The sequence below is a fragment of the Pelophylax lessonae genome (assembly GCF_965119305.1).
Source record: "Pelophylax lessonae genome assembly, chromosome: 5".
NCBI classification, from domain to species: Eukaryota; Metazoa; Chordata; class Amphibia; order Anura; family Ranidae; genus Pelophylax; species Pelophylax lessonae.
The window spans coordinates 476,414,264-476,431,042 of record NC_138772.1 but is presented as its reverse complement, the minus strand read 5'-3'; the positions used below and the strand labels follow the sequence as shown (position 1 = coordinate 476,431,042).

Genomic DNA, 16,779 nt, shown 5'->3' with positions numbered 1-16,779 from the left:
TGTTGTTGATTCTTCACAAAAAATTGCAGTTTTATATCTTTATGTTTGAAGCCTGAAATGTGGCAAAAGGTCGCAAAGTTCAAGGGGGCTGAATACTTTCGCAAGGCACTCTGTATAAGGAGGAAGGGGGCTGTGCTGGGGAATTGATACATTTGAATTTGTTAAATTTGCTAGCAAGTTTAGAGGCGCATTCTATGAAAAACTGTTTATGGAAAGTAAAAATGCTGCAAGTAAGCATTTAAAATTCTTAATTTTTCTGTGCTTTTACCTGCAATTTTTTAAGTTGATGACATGATGCCCTAAAGATCCCTATTGAAATAGCTATTGCCCTTTGAACCAGCCAAAGCAAATTTGACAATAAGAGACATCTGGGGTCAACTATTCTTTAGAGAAGCCATGTAGGATAATTTTGACCTGCCACTAGCCTTCCCTCTAGTGCTGGGATATCATCCTACTTTCTCTTGATCCTCCTTGAAATATATACATTTTTATGCATAGGTCATTATTAGCATGTTTATATAGAGAAATAAAAAACACATTGACCCTCTAGTAGTTAGATACTGTACCCATGTCAATCCACCCTCTGATTATCTATGGCCAGTTATAATTTTAAGCAAGAGAGACCTATAGTAACTCCTGGAGAGGTCAACAAGTAAACTAAGCTCTGGGGGACAATTCTATATAGACTTACCTGTGTTAGGGTGTCCTTGCATTCCTGGACGGGCTGATTCTGAAGAATCTTGAGACTGAATCTCTATGAGGTAAGATGCTTGTTTTTCTCTATCAAACAATGTGCATGTGTATATGACTCCAGTCTCCGGGTTAATGGTAAAGTGTTGGTGGTCTCCACTGGTGTCTCTCAGTATGGTATACTGAACCTGCATGGTACAGAATTCATTTTTTGGTAAAAAATCAGGTAACAGTGACTTGAATTGTAGTAAAAGATGTATTTTGGTTATTTTTAGTAATTTTTTCAATTTATAGAGCAAAATCTGGCAAATTGTTAAAAGCAATCAGTGAAATGTTTATTCTATTCAGGATATGCTAGAATGGTTCCAAAGTGAGCGAGTCCCCAAAATTTACCAAAATCTAAATTTTATTTGATCTAGTGTATGCGTATTTATAATATGTGTTTCTGGGCTGGGCGACATGCTACTCTTTAAGTCTTAAGCTCACCACAAACATTACAATCTCCTTTGAGCTACCAACATGTATGCAGTACAGGGTCCTGTCTGACTGAACAGTTTATTTTTTAAAGGCATTTACATTGTATATAGTGCCAACAACTGAAAATTTAAATTAGTGATCAACCGATTATCGGCAAAGCTGATATATCGAGGGCCGATATGCACTTTGCCCGATATATCGGAATCGGCCTTTTGATTTACCGATATTGCCGATATTTCGGGAAAGTGCTTGTACCGGGTTGATGCCTGCAGCTAGAGGCATCACCCTGGTACCGGTGTCCATAGCCGACGGTTGGCTGTCTTGTAATAGCAACCGATGTGGCTGAGAAGCCACTCGGCTGTCATTCCAAGGAGGGGGAGGGGATGTCTCCCCCTCCCGCCGCCTACCGCACCTGGAGATCCGGGCATCCTACCTTCACCGCCGTCGTCTGACTGGGACTCCATTTTTTTTAATTCAGCGCCGCCAAGTACTCGGAAGTGATGTCATGACATGGCATCACTTCCGGGTACTGGCGGCGCCAAATTAAAAAAACTTACAGCATTCAAAACAGCCAAACTTGGCATTTTGAATGCTTTTAAGTGCAGAGGAGGGGTTTGGGGTCTTTTAGACCCCCAGATCCCTCCACCACAGTACCTGTAGACATTAAAAAAACAAAACAATATCGGCCAATACCGATATCCGATGACCAAAATATCGGTATCGGTGGTAAAAAAATGATATTGGTCGATCAATACTTTAAATACTGTGCATGCACATCAGTCACCTCCCTTGAAGGGGCTTACAGTCTAAGGCAGTGTTTCTCAACCTTTTTACAGTCAACGTACCCTTTAAAATTATGCACAATCTTAAGGCACCCCCTTCTAAAATGTAAAAAACAACTGAACTAATAAGTTTACATAACCCAGCAACATCCACATGTAGGATAACCAACGTTAGAGGTGATTTATTCTTCCAAAGCACACTGGTACAGACTTGTATTCTATTTTTTCTCTTCTCCCTCAGTTTCTCTCCCCCACTTAGCTAATATGAACCCAGTGCTGATAGAGAGGGGCGGGGGAGAACAAACAAGGATGCTGTGGAGGTGCCCAATGGCATCTTTATCAATCGATTAAATCATTGATTGTTAGGACGCAGGCAGCTGGAAGGCTGTAATGGTGCACAATGAAAACCTGTGGCTTTGTGTAACTAAAAGGCAGGCTTGGTCCACTCACTGGCCTGCAAACAATTTGGGGTTTTTCAGGCATTTTGCCTAGGCACCCCTGAACAAACCCGAAGACACCCCAGGGTGCCTGGGCATCCTGGTTGAAAAAGGCTTGTCTAAAGTCCCTAAGGAAGTGTTGGCCCTTTTAGGGAGGGTGACAAAATCTAGCTCCAACCAGAGCTTACTTACACTGCTCTGCTGTTGGAATTCCACTCTCTCTTTTTTTCCTCTCCACAGGGAGTGGATAAGGAGGACTGCTGCATTGCTGCAAGAGAGGGGACCCTGTGTGCTGTGTATATAGCAGGCTAGACTGCCATAGGGCCTACAGAATTGCTCCTCTCCGATACCACTGCTGATGTCTGTACCAGAGACTGCCTTTTACACACTGATCAGGCAAAATTATTTCTGCTGTACCAGAGTTCTCCTACCTAATGTGGAAGCCCACCTTCCCAGGTTGCCACCACCAAACTTCAGAGGGACTGCAGCTGAGTATTAACCTAGATGGAGGCTGTCCTGATGAGATCTTATTAAGCCAGGCATTGCTGCTGCATACTGGGTATGCTGCTGTCATGTCAGGGACTGCAGGAACTGCCTAGAGTGGAATCCAGGACTGCTATCTTGAATGTCCAGGAGAGTGAAGAATCTTCGTGATGGACCCCAGAGTGGTGAGATGCCTTTGACCAACTTCTTTGACACATTCCTGCCTATAGGGACAACATAATCCACTTCTGGGATCCACAGAAGTTTGTTCTTTGGAGATCTGTATTGAATGCTCCAACACAAACTTTGGACATTTAGAACTGGCCAGTGGGAGGCTGATAAGAAGGAACTGTGTCTTCATAGCCTCTGTGCGTATCTCCCATATTTAGAGTATCTCCTGGTTCAGGATTCAAGAAGTCTAAAATGTGCCCTTGAACTAGGTTGTTGGGTATCCATTATGCAGGATTTTGACATATGTTTGATAGTTGTGTTATTGTATACCAGTTTATTCCCTCTGTTTTGTCACTGTTTATTGGTATTGTTGTCCTACTCTGCGGGGTGTGTTGCCTGAATAAACCAACCATTCTTTCAGCCTTGACATGTCAGGGAGTGTGGTACTGCCTAGTGGGTCTCTAACACCAGGAACAGGGGAACCTAGACAGCAGCTCCCTCAGGGGTAAGCTCTGCACATGCAAACATACACTTACTAGGGCCAATTTTGACAGGAGGCAAACTTCTAGCATGTCTTTAGAGTGTGGGAGGAAACAAGGTTACCTGGATGAAATCCATGCAAGCACAGGGAGAACATGCAAATTCCATGCAGATAATGTCCTGACTGAGATTCAGAGGACCCCCAGTGCTGCAAGGGAGAAGTGCTAACCACTAAGCCACTGCGCTGCTGTTACACTACAGCTATGCCTGGCTGATCAGGTTTTTGTTGCTCAAAGAAATTCCCCTTTTCATATTTGCCATGTAGTATGGAAGAATGAGAGGGAGAAATTGATTGGTTACACAAACTCTTCTCTTAAATAAGTTTTTTAACTGTAACACCAAGTATTTAATTTATCTTATTACCTGTAAATCCTGCTCTACACAATATGTAGGCAGGACTACCCGTAAACTTAAAGAACGCTTTAGGGAGCACCTTAGCGATATAAGAACATTAAAGTCCACGAATGTAGCACGAATGTAGCTCGTCACTTTAATAATGAACACAAAGGTGACATCTCTCTCGTGCAGGTTCAAATTATAGATCAATTCGCTAAACCCATTAGGGGGGCGATGTATTTCGATTACTCTGCAAAAGAGAGGTGTCATGGATCTTTAGACTCCATACACGTATACCCCAAGGCCTTAACTTGGAATGGGACGTCACTCACTTTTATGAGTGATCTCCTCCTCCCATAAAGCTATGTGTTACCTTTTGTAGTTAGCTAATACATAACAGCATAATTCAACTATTTAATTATCTATTTAGATACCTCCATGTGCGCATTTAATGCTTCATATGTTGAAATATATGTTATTGTGTTTTATATTCAAATATTTTCTATGTCGGTTTCTCTTGAATAATTTTTCCTTTACATATTTACATACTTCGATGCAATTTTCTTCCCAGGCACCCTACACTCATTGGGTCTGGAGTTACCGGGTGATATATCACAGTTTTACCAATAGATACCAATATCCCTTTTTGGGTTGCTCTGGGTTGATTTTATTGCACCGATGTTATGCACGTATTGTCTGGTGTATGGCAACATACACATGATTCACGACTATCTTTTTTTCTGCTCGTAGTATACTTTTTCAGTATCTCACTATTTTTCTGCTATATAGCGAAACAAGATTTTTGTGGTTCTTTGTGCCTTTTTGTATCTATTTGCACTTGACACTTTATATGGTTCTCGTATTTACGAGTTCTTTATTAGATCTCTTGTGCCTGGTTGTTGCTTTGAGTGTTGTTTTTAGCTACGATATAAAGACTAGGGGTTTTCCTTGTTTCGTTTTTAGGAGTTGATCTCAGTTTCAACATCGAATGATCTTGTAACCATGGTTTTTTGGACACATGCGGGGAGTCTTCTTTTACACACAAACAGATTTCATATATGCATTTTATAGGTGCCGGATATATGTTTGAAATATTTATTACATATAAGGAGGATGTTTTGTCCATTGCAATCTTTATTGTGTGTATACCCCCTGCTGTGCCCCCCTTTTCTACCATGGTGCGTTTTATATTTCCAGTATGACATATATTTTATATTGTGTATGGTTATTGACATGATATTTGATGTTAACATCACATGGATTTGAGATCAACTCCTAAATTTTGACATACTGCATATGGGGCACCCATACTTATGGGCTTTTTAGAATCCTTCTCCTTCTTCCAGTTTGTTACTCATGGTTGGTTTCCGCCACTAAGTTAATTATATCACATTTATTTGGGATTATAAAGACATATACCATGATATTTAGTCACCTATGATAATTTTCACCAGTTGTATATATATGCATATGACCAAAAATATATATATTTTTTTTATAATAATTTTTTCCACACATGTACATATATATAATATATATATATATATATACAAAATATTCATTTATTCATTTTCACACACACATGAGTTATCTTTTCACTACCTTGCTTTTTTAATATTTTTTACACACATTTTTTCTTTGGGTTTTTTCCCTACAACGCAGTTCACATATTATTTCATTTATATATATATATATATATATATACACTTCACATACACATTTTTTATTATTTTTTTTTTTTTAATACATTCTTTCATATTTTACCATCTTGATTATTTACCTTTCCTATTATATCATCATAAGATTGGTTTACACATTCAGTCTTTTTCCCCCCTCCCCCTTACATAGAGGGATCTATTCACAATTTTTCACTTGTTTTATATTATTACACACTTGTTCATGTAGATGGTTCTTTTTTACTGATATTGAAGGAGCAGGATTCATATGTGTCCCCATTGCAATTTTCAATTTTTTACAATGTTACGTGATTTTATTTCATGTTTCATTCGTTTTTTCACAATGTTCAACATTTCCCCGTGGTGGGACTTTATGTGTCAATAACAATTTTCACCTTGACATTTCAAATAGTCTGGCACTCATTTGTTTCATTAATTTAATTGGCTCGAGGTGTGTGTGATTACACCGCCTTGTTTCCACCCATGTGTCTACCTACAAATGCTTGCCGACTTTCGAGATCTCATCGTGTGGTTATGAGTAAGCGACCTATAGCGTTGTGAAACGCGTCAACCTGGCACGTATGTCTGCACTCTGTCTGTCTATTTTATTCATGAAGAATAAAGGATATCTTTTGATTTCAAAATATACCTTGAGTGCGGTCTCAAATTTTGGATTTCTACAGTTCTTGGATTATGGATCTGACCTGCACCAGGTTTTGGAACAGACACCTGAGGGGCTTCTCCCCCCCTATTGCTTCGTACACAAACTCTTCTGCCTTTAGACACTTTCATGCATGAGGTTCTGTATTGCTAGTAAACATTGTCAGAAATAATATACAATACAAACAATGTATTTTGCCTGTGGGACTTTAAAGTCCACTTGCAAAAAAACCCCCCAGAAAAAAACAACAAATGTATTGTATGCGTTTAACAGAAATGGGGGCATTGCATTTTAGTCATAATTAAGATTGCTATACCAAAATAGGTATTTCATAACATGCGTCCTTTGCATGGCTAGTTCCTAATGAACTGTTTGGCTGTAACCTCTCAAATAACTGTTCAGGACCCAGAAAAACTATCTCTGCTATGTAAAGGTAGCAGGTCTACTTTATTGTGGAGTATAATTATATTTGATGTATTTTAAAACAGTTTGCAAACCTTTCCATGTAGGCCAGAGTCAAGATCCGTGGCCATAACTTGTGCAATTGATGATCCAATCTCAGCTCCTTCCTGTAACGTCACTTCATAAGTGGAGGATGTGAAGAATGGAACGTTGTCATTAACATCTGATGAAGATAAAATGTTATCATGATATTAGTAGACAGGACACGGTAAACTAGATAAAGCAGTTTAAGCTTTTTGATATTAATAATACAAGCAGCCTATTGCTAAGGAAACTGTAAGGTAGGACTGATGACTGTGAAACCAGGACTTCGGTTCTTCTTCCATTAGAACTTGCTTTCAACCATTGGCATCGATTTACTAAAGGCAAACAGACTGTGCACTTTTCAAAGTGCAGTTGCAATCTGCAAGACCAGCTGTTACAGAGCTTAGTAAATGAGGTTAGGACAATTAAAATGAACAGCATTTTTGCTAGCACATGATTGGATGATGAAAGTCAGCAGAGCTTCTACTCATTTACTAAGCTCTGGAGCAACTGCACTTTGGAAAGTGCACAGTCTATTTGCCTTTAGTAAACCAACCCCATTGTCTACAGCTTATTAGCTGCATGTGCACACACAGATAGAAAAGTGGATGTAACATACCAGTCACGTTGACATAAATAGTTGTAAAAGATGCTAGAGGTACTGTAGCAACATTCTGGGCTCTAATCTTCAGGGTAAAGAATCTGGTCTCCTCATAATCCAGGGGTTCAGATACCAATAGGGATGCTGAGCTGTCAGTTCTGTTTGTTTTCATGTAGAAACGAATGGGGTTATTTGTCTCTGGAACAAGCCCTTCTTCCATGTTGTATGTCACACGTGGGTCACTGAGCAAAGATGTGGCTTTCACCGTCTGAAATAAAAGCAAAATAAAATGAATAAATAGGTGGCCAGATATGGAGATAATTGAGGGATGATGCAAACCTTCTTATACAAATATAGGAAACCTTTGACACCCTGGTAGCATCAAGCTCCACACATATAGCCCATAGCTGGGGTGAAACATGCATAGTTTTCAAAGCTTTATCCCTTTAGGTATCCAGCCAAAATCAGTATTGGAAAGTGAGGACAAGGAGATATAAAAGTAAGGATTAGGTGTCAGAGTAGATGGTTGGAAAAAGGAAAAGGGCCTAAGGGTACACCTAGGAGAGTTAAAAAAGAGTTGGAGGATATAAACAAGTGGGACCAACTGAGAGAGATAAGTAAGAGGGTCTAGAAGGGACAGGGTAGGGAGAAGGAAGGGGCAACAGAGGAGATAGTTAAAAGTAGTAAGGAAAAGGGAATGGCGCAGAAGGTGAGGGAGAAGGGTCAGAGGGGGCGGTTGGAGAAGACATGGAAGAGAGGGCAGTTAGAGGAAGGAAGGAAAAAGGGAATAGAGGTAACTCTGGGGACAGTTGGAGAAAATGAAGAGTGGTTAGAGAGGATATTTGAAGGAGAGGGGACCAGAAAGGGCAATTGGAAGGGGTGAACAAAAGGGCCCTTTGGAGGAGGTGAGGAAAAGGGGTCAGAGGGATAGATGGAGGATGGGAAGAGGGACCTGGAGGGATTTCTATATTAACTTAACATGATGTCATATGATTGAAAATAACAGAACTGTCTGTGTTGGCAATTGCAACTAACCATCATCTCCCTTTCATGTCTCCAGGGCACAGGGCTTTTTTTCTCAGAGAACAGGTGCAGGTACTCCCCTCTTCTGAGTCACCCCTTGTCTCCACTCCCTGGTTCCACCCTCTGCCCACCTCCCAGTACCCCCCCCCTTTTAGAAAATACAGAACCAAGTATCATGTTGTGGTTCTAGGTAATTTGTATGGAATTTGTTAATGATAACTAGAAAAGCAGTAAAATAGATCCCCTGGAATCAGCAACAATAGACCCCTCCCCCCCCCCACATCAGATCCCCCCCCAGCAGCAATAAATCTTCTCCTGCAACAATAGAAAAAAACAGTAAAATAGATTCCCTGCAATCAGCAACAATAGCCCCCCAGCAACAATAAATCCTCCCCTGCAACAATGCCCTCCTCCAATAAATCCTCCCCTGCAACAATAGACCCCCCCCCAACAATAATAGCCCCCAGCAACAATAGTTCCTCCAAGCAACAATAAATCCTCCACTGCAAAAAAAGCCCCACCCACAACAAAATACCCGCCAGAAACAATAGATTCGTCCCAGCAACAATAGATCCCCCAGCAGCCAGCATCAATAGGCCCTTCAGCTCACCACACTGGCCCCAGCACCCCTTTGCCATTGCATACATTCAGACTGGAGGTTCCGGAACTGCGCTCCCCCATGTTCCCGCTGAAAAAAAGCCCTGCCAGGGCAGATAAGAAAATATAAAGGAGAAGCTGATTGGCAGCCAGTGACCCTATTGGGGAGTTTTAACCTTCTATTCTGCAGGACAAGAAATGAGGGGAGTGGTTGTCACTGGAAGACACAGAGGGAGAAATTTATCAATTCTTTTGCAGACAGGCTATGCTGAATAGGAGCAGTGAGACAGACTTGAGATAGTTTAAGAAAAATTGGGCAGCCAGAATTGCATCTATATTTGTCACTGGTTTGCTTGATCAATGTCCCCCAATGAATAATAATTACAGAAGTTTAACCCTTTATATAACTGAAAAGTAGTGTTGGTTTTCAGTATGTGACCCCACTGGAGAGATGTGCTATCCCCAGTGGGGATACAGGCTGCAAATAAAAACATGATAGGAGCTCCATCATTTTTTCCACTTTGTCCACAACTCAACAAATTCAGACTAGAGTTGAGCTTCAAATTCTTACATTTATAAAAAAAAATAAAAAATAAAAAAAATACCAAAGCAAAAGAAAATAGTTATCTGAATAATCCTTGATTGAATTTACACGGTTATAAAATCATAACTTTGCTGCGGAGCAAAAGCAGACTTCACATACCACAATCTTAGTGTCCCGAGTGATGTTTTCTGGGATAGAGACCCAGTATCTTGATTGTTCCCACTGTGGTGGCTGGTTTAGAATGTTAGTTATGGTCACTGTAAGTTCGACACTGGTGTTGCGGTTTCCCCCATCTGTAGCAAAAATGTGCCGAATAATGCGAGAAGTCTATCGAAATGCAAACAAGGTTAAGCATTTAAGAAACATAAACACATCATAGATTTGTTTTTATTGTGTTTTAGTAGCACTTATAGGTTTCTTTACCACGTACAACCTGTGACTGGACAGTGAAAGGAGAAGCAGCACACACTAATCTGTCTGTCACTCTCTCCTCCACCACACAGCTAAATGGCTTCTTGTGCTCCTTCTCCCCCATCCAGGCAGAGTTCTGCTGTACAGTGGATTTCAATAAGCTTATATCCAGACGCTTACACTGCATGCATTTAAAGATTTAGTAATGAATAGAGGGCTGCATTATGTTGTGTCCTTTATATCTGCATGGAGAATAGCTTTAGGTGCTTTCAGGTCCATCATTTACAGAAAGGCAGGGAATGAAAACAGAAAGCAAGCCACTGCTACATATCTACTTTCCTTTGCCTACAATAATAATAATCAGGCTAGCTCCTGGTAGTTCTGTATAAGATAGATGCAAGTGCCACAATCTACGTTTGTCAGCAGGATAGTTGGAACAGCCTTGCTTTGTCCTGCCATCTTTTTCCTGTTCCCATGAGTTGTACTGGCACACACCAGCTTAAAATAAGGCCCCATTCACATAGGCATACTGTCTACAGCGTACACCTGTGAGAGGGCCGTGTTTGCAGTCCCGTTCATGTCAACTGGGACACTGCTGCTGCTCCTAATTTGACATCCATGAGGGTGCACGCAGGGCCATCTTACCGAATTGGCACGCTGGGCAGTTCCCCAGGGGCCCCACTTGCCTGGAGGGCCCCACCTGCCCAGAGACCCAGCCCCAGCAAAGCGGAATGTCCCGATTCCCGTGTGCATCCCGCCGCTGAACTTAGCAGGTGGCAAGCGCCTGTCAGCCCGGCGCTGCTGTCAGGCCACTTAGGCCGTGGAGGGGGAGCCCACAACTGCAGGAATGCCTGTCTGCCTCCATGGGAACAGGCACACATAGGACAGTCAAGTCTGACTCCCATCCGTGTGTGTGTTCACCAGACCCAGCTGCCGAACTTGAAAGCTGTCATTAGCCTGGCACTGCTGTACCAATAAATATCGCCTTATCGATAATTTGCATTTTTATTCTCGTGGGTGATTGTGTAGGCAGGTCCCCAGTGCACTGCATTGCCCAGGGGCCTTTAATGCTCTGAAGATGGCACAGGGTGCACGGCCCTGAACGCACATTGTCTGTGTTCAGGGCCATGCACCTGCACAGCTGTCAAATTGGGAGCAGCAGCTATGTTTCTGTGCAGACGCTGCATCCCAGTTGACATGAATGGGACTAGCTGCATGGGGATACACAGAACACCTATGCATCCCTGTGCGGGCAAACATGGCTCTTAGCACGGCTGTACGCTGTAGTATGCGTATGTGTACAACGCTCTAAAGAATAGGACTGGACATAGCATAATCAAGTTTTACCTGGGAGATGGGATGGTTGACATACACCCACCCTGTGCTGGGGTTTATCTGGAGATACTCTGGTTGTTCTGCTGATATTGTATAACTTATGGCGGCATTAACGCCTTGATCACTGTCTAGAGCAGCAACACGAAGAAAACTAGTTCCAACTGGAGTATCTTCTCGCAGGAAATCTAGATGAATAAAAGATAATGTGCACACTGAAAATGTATACTTCAGTAGGGGGGTCATTTACAGAGTCTTGGGTTTCACTATTTGAAAGCTAAAGACTAACAGATAAATAGGTGTTCAGCCCTTTTGGACATTTGTACTCACATTGGTAACGACTGTTTTCAAATTTAGGGTCATTATCATTGACATCGACAATAAGGATAGTCACTGGACAAATGCCAATTAGAGGCTCTTGAGCTTGGTCTGTGGCAGTTACAGAGATTGTGTACTCTCTTTGCTTCTCCCGGTCAAAACTTTGAGCTGTGCTGATCACACCTAAATGAATGTACACATACAAGGTTAACATATAAGGAAGTGCAAAGACTATGTGCAAAGGTTCTGTAGCCAATCAAATTTAAGCTTTTATTGACCTGGCTGCAGTAAATTTATTTCTGATTGGTTGTTATCCCCATCCCAGCCCATTTATTGGAGAAGCAGCACACTGATGATCTCTAATTTTTGCCACTCTGCTCTCTCCTCCTATATCTGGCTTCTTGGATTCATTTCTGATCAGTTGTTATGATTTATTGCCATTGCCATTGCCATGGCGTACAGCTCAAATACAAAACTAACATAAGGATTTCCCCTAGGGCTCTGACAGTAGAACATACTGGAGGAGGGGCGCAGTAAACGTGAGGTCAGTCAGGGGGGTGCCCTATCTAGAAATCATGAATAGCCAAAGAGACACTTTGTCTTGAAAATGTATTTAAACCCTAGCAATTGAAACTTCTCTGTTATATCTGTTTTATAAGTGAAAAAATACTTGATGACCTTTCCAGAAATGTTAGGAGCTGAAAAACTCCTGTTGCTCTCTCTGCCTGAGCTGCATTCTTATCAGTTACATTGTTTCCAGTTATCTCAGAGGACTATAGAACCCCCCTTCCCCCAGATTTATGGAGAAGAGGAAGAGATGTTCTGTAGTCCTGTCCAAGGACAATGCTGTTCCTCCATGGATATGATACAGGTGGTGAGCCTTGTTACCTCTAGGACATGTCTGAAGAAAAAATGTGACTACCACATCTATAGACACGCAAAGTGCAATTTATTGCTTATTTGCTCTTTAGATATGCTTTACACTATGCACTTTAGATGCATTTACCCAGTGCTTTAAGTGGCCCAAAAGAGGTGCCGGTACTCTATTATAGCCTATAAATTTTGTCGCCCCCCCCCCACCCCACATCAGGGTCCCCACAGAGCACCCCCCTGGCCTGGGCTGGGACTCCGGAGCAGGGGAACTCACTGGTGGTGACTGGTCTGGCTCTGGAGTGGGAAATATTTTTGAGGGGGGCAATTGAGGGCGCAGATGTCCAAAATGAGTGTACTGGTGCGCTAAGGCGTATGGAGAGGTGGCGGTATGCTCAAGAGCCATATTTGGAAGTGGCGGTACTGAGTACCAGTGCATACCAGCCCACTTAAAGCACTGCATTTACCTAAATGTAGCGCCCTGCCCCAGTTCGGCTAAAAATTGATTTTTGTAAGAACTTACCGTAAAATCCTTTTCTCTTAAGCTCATTGACAGACACAGTCCTCTTTGATTAATATCAAATTGGGTTATACTGCCCTCTACAGGAGTAGGACACTAGGCAGAAGAAAACGTTCTGGCCACACCTTAGGGGCAGTCCCAGAGGCTATATCCTCTCTCTCTCTGCTACAGGATGTCAGTTATGTCACAAAGCAGTGTCAGAGAATTTAACCCAACCCAACTCAAAAATAGAGGGGCAGGTACTGCGTCTGCCAATGAGCTTAAGAGAAAAGGATTTTACGGTAAGTTCTTACAAAAATCCATTTTTCTCTGTCGCTCATTGACAGACGCAGTCCTCTTTGATTAATATCAAATTGGGACGTCCCAAAGCAGTGCCACAAATGAGGGGTGGGATAACGGAAATCAAAATCCAATCCAGAAGGCCCAACCGGTGCCAAACTAGAAGTTTTAAAGGCTCATCAGACAAAAGGATGAGACTCAACTGAAAACCCAAACCAAGCCTCCTGGAGTGGTATCTCCTATTCACCAAATCACACTATCAAGAGGGAGATCTGTGAAGCATGTCATAGGATAGAGGGGGAACCCAGGATCAAGGGTCAGTCCCCGTCCAGCGGGACTATGTCGCAGGCCGACCCAGCGCGGAGCTAGGGCCTGCACGCACTCGTAGGCTGACTGGTGTGACCACTGGATCTCAAAATCCAGCCCGTTGCCCAGCTCCAGCATAATCGTTTAAATGTGTCGCGGCCGATCCAGCACGAAGCTGGAATCTGCACGCCCTTGTAGGCCGGCTGGGGTGACCACTGGACCTCAATATCCAGCCCGTCGCCCAGATCCGGCATAATTGCTTGAAGATCTCACAGGAACAACTGGAGAAAAAAGCTAACTAAAAAGAATTTATCTAAAAAAATCTTGCCAGGACCAAAGATCCCAGCAAGGAACTTAGGTACTTACTCCTGACTAGACAGAAAAAAACTGACATCCTGTAGCAGAGAGAGAGAGAGAGGATATACCCTCTGGGACTGCCCCTAAGGTGTGGCCAGAACGTTTTCTTCTGCCTAGTGTCCTACTCCTGTAGAGGGCAGTATAACCCAATTTGATATTAATCAAAGAGGACTGCGTCTGTCAATGAGCGACAGAGAAATTACATTTTTGGCTCTGCTCTACTCATGCTTTAAACTGAACCACAGAGAGTTCCCACTAGTGCCTCCCCCACACAACTCCATGTAAAAAGAATCTCAAAAATATTAATTCATGATTATTTATAAGAAACAATGTAATAAAATATAATTCAATACCAGTATCTGCATCGATGGAAAATGCTGGAATGGCTCCCTCTCTGTGCATTATGTTGTACTTCACTTCCCCATTCACACCACTGTCTGCATCATAAGCTTCTACCTGCAGGACAAAGGTACCTGGAGGCTGGTTCTCTAGAACCCAGGTGTTCTCACTGTACTGAAGACACTATGCACAGAGAAATGAAACTCAAAATGAGTGCTGGAAATGAAGACACACTAGCGACACAAAGGATGGACAACTGCTGGGTGACAGATGCTAAGAATATCCCAAGTAAAAATACTGTAAAATTACTGTGCAACACAGGAATGTAATAACATAGCTACATAAAACAACAGCATTAACATCTTCAGATATAGACAATGTGCAGCATTTAAGACCAATAGAGAAAAGAAGTGCAAGCCCTAGCCGATGTTGACCAATCGGACTCTACATTCCTTTTTCCTAGTGCAACGTAAAGAATGAAAGCTAAAAACTATCTAGTTGCTTAATTAAGTCAATGACCATATTTTATTACTGATAAGGTTCTCAAATATCTACTGGGACAGTTAAACTCTTTCTTGGGTGTTTATTACTGTATTACATTCTGTACCTCCCCAATAGGAACACAGAAAGTAATAAAGAACTTACAGGGCTTCTATTTTCGCAGCACTCTGCATAAACCACAAACCAGACCATGCCCCAAAGTCGACTTGATTACCTGGGTGCTAGGTGCTCATGCCAGAAGGAGCTCATTCTGGTTCTAAAAGCAGTCCACCATCCAAATAGGTAAAAGGTTTAATGTATAAGACAGAATACAACATGGAGCCCCCTTCGAGAAGTCCTCTTCTGAAGTGTTTCACTGACAGATGGGCTTAATCAAGTCAGAGGAGGTGCTCCTAGGTGAGGAGGATCGACTGATCACATGACCACTGTGATTGGATGTCACGGTGGTCATATGATTGAGAGACGGTCCTATTGGCTCCCTATCATACTATGATCTAAGTAATGTCTACGACGGCTCAGTCACTATGCTAGGAACCCACATTGAGTGCACTCTCAGCACAGAAAGCTCTGTCACCTATTGATGCATATATGTGGTGTGTGGGAGTTTAAGCCCACTGTCTTTGCTACTGCACATATGCATTACAGACAGCAAGAAGTTAACATATATGTTTGTTCACAGTAATAATAGCTCTGTTACATATTAAACTCACCTCCTTGAAAATAGGTTTATTATTATTAACATCATTTATTCCCACAATTACTTTTGTGAAGCTGATTAATGAGGATGATCCCCCAGCAGTATTATCATCCACTGCAGAGATGTTTAACACATATTGAGTTTTCATCAGCCTGGGCAGAGGCATTCTACGAAGTCTTAGGATACCTATAAAAAGAGTGCAACAAAAAACTGTAATAATTCATAATGACAATTTATAATGGTGTCTAATTACCAAGAAAAAAAAAAAAGTTCTTATGGAGGAGTCAGAATTAAAAACCGTCCTTGCCCACCAATAACAACCAATCTAGATTGCCAGGCAACGAGGCTGAGCAATACGGACAGTACTTGTTTCAGGAACCTTGAGACATACAACACAGAGATGTTTGTCAAAAGACATTTTGTTGTATTACCTTTTTGACTGTCTAGTTCAAAGTTACCATCTTCATTCCCTTCAAGAATGAAGTACGATACTCCGTCTCCATCTGGGTCCTTAGCATGGACTGTCGCTACTAAGGTGTTTGGCCCAGCATCTTCAGACAGGAAAGTGTTATATCTAGTAAGGAGAAATGTAGTTATAACAGTGAACTATTCAAAGCCAGGCAGTAACAAAAATCTGACAGGGGGTATAACCCCACAATACATGGAATAAACAAATGGTAATTTAAAGGGCCAGTTTGCTCAAAAAATTATGCAGTTAAACAGAGTTAAACGACCAATTTTCTTATATATCTCAAGAACTATACTTGTGAGATATAGACATTTCCTAGGTCTGCACACCTGTTGTGGCATCCAAAGCATATAAGACACCAGGGGCGGACAGCGGACAGCCGAGGAGGCTGTCTACAGCTAAAATTTCACTTTTAGGGGGACCAATTTTTTAAAAGTCTGAATTTCTCTCACAACACTCTACTAACAGGTAAAACCAATGGACGCTATTCTGTACTCCTACTCCTGGACCTCTCCTGCTGTCTTTGACATAATGGACCACTCCTTTCTCCTCAAAAAACTCAACTCCTTTGTTCTTCGTGAGTATACTCTTCGCTGGTTCTCATCCTGCCTATCCCACCGCACCTTCAGTGTCCTCTCTTCCTTTCTCTGTTGGGGGTCCCCCAAGGTTCTGTTCTCGGAACTCGTCTATTTTCGATCTACACTTCCTCCCTGGGCCAGTTAATAGCCTCCCATGGCTTCCAATACCATTTTCACACCGATGACACCGAAGTCTATCTCTTCAACCCTCAAATCACTCTGTCAGTCTCCACATGCATCACTAAGTTAGCTACGAACATATCAGCCTGGATGTCACACTACTTTCTCAAACTTAATC

General features: G+C 42.0%; 1 protein-coding gene across 1 annotated transcript in view; it reads right to left on the bottom strand.

The window, feature by feature from the left end:
- LOC309556827 (neural-cadherin-like) overlaps positions 1–16,779 on the bottom strand; it is a 128,280-nt gene that overhangs the window by 61,521 nt on the left and 49,980 nt on the right. The window contains exons 7-15 of the mRNA XM_082259348.1: positions 15,866–16,008; positions 15,448–15,620; positions 14,251–14,419; positions 11,578–11,748; positions 11,263–11,435; positions 9,664–9,831; positions 7,359–7,608; positions 6,751–6,878; positions 692–878 (exon numbers count right to left, since the gene is read on the bottom strand). Coding sequence (XP_082115474.1) covers positions 692–878; positions 6,751–6,878; positions 7,359–7,608; positions 9,664–9,831; positions 11,263–11,435; positions 11,578–11,748; positions 14,251–14,419; positions 15,448–15,620; positions 15,866–16,008 — 1,562 coding nt within the window. The remainder of the gene's footprint in view (positions 1–691; positions 879–6,750; positions 6,879–7,358; positions 7,609–9,663; positions 9,832–11,262; positions 11,436–11,577; positions 11,749–14,250; positions 14,420–15,447; positions 15,621–15,865; positions 16,009–16,779) is intronic.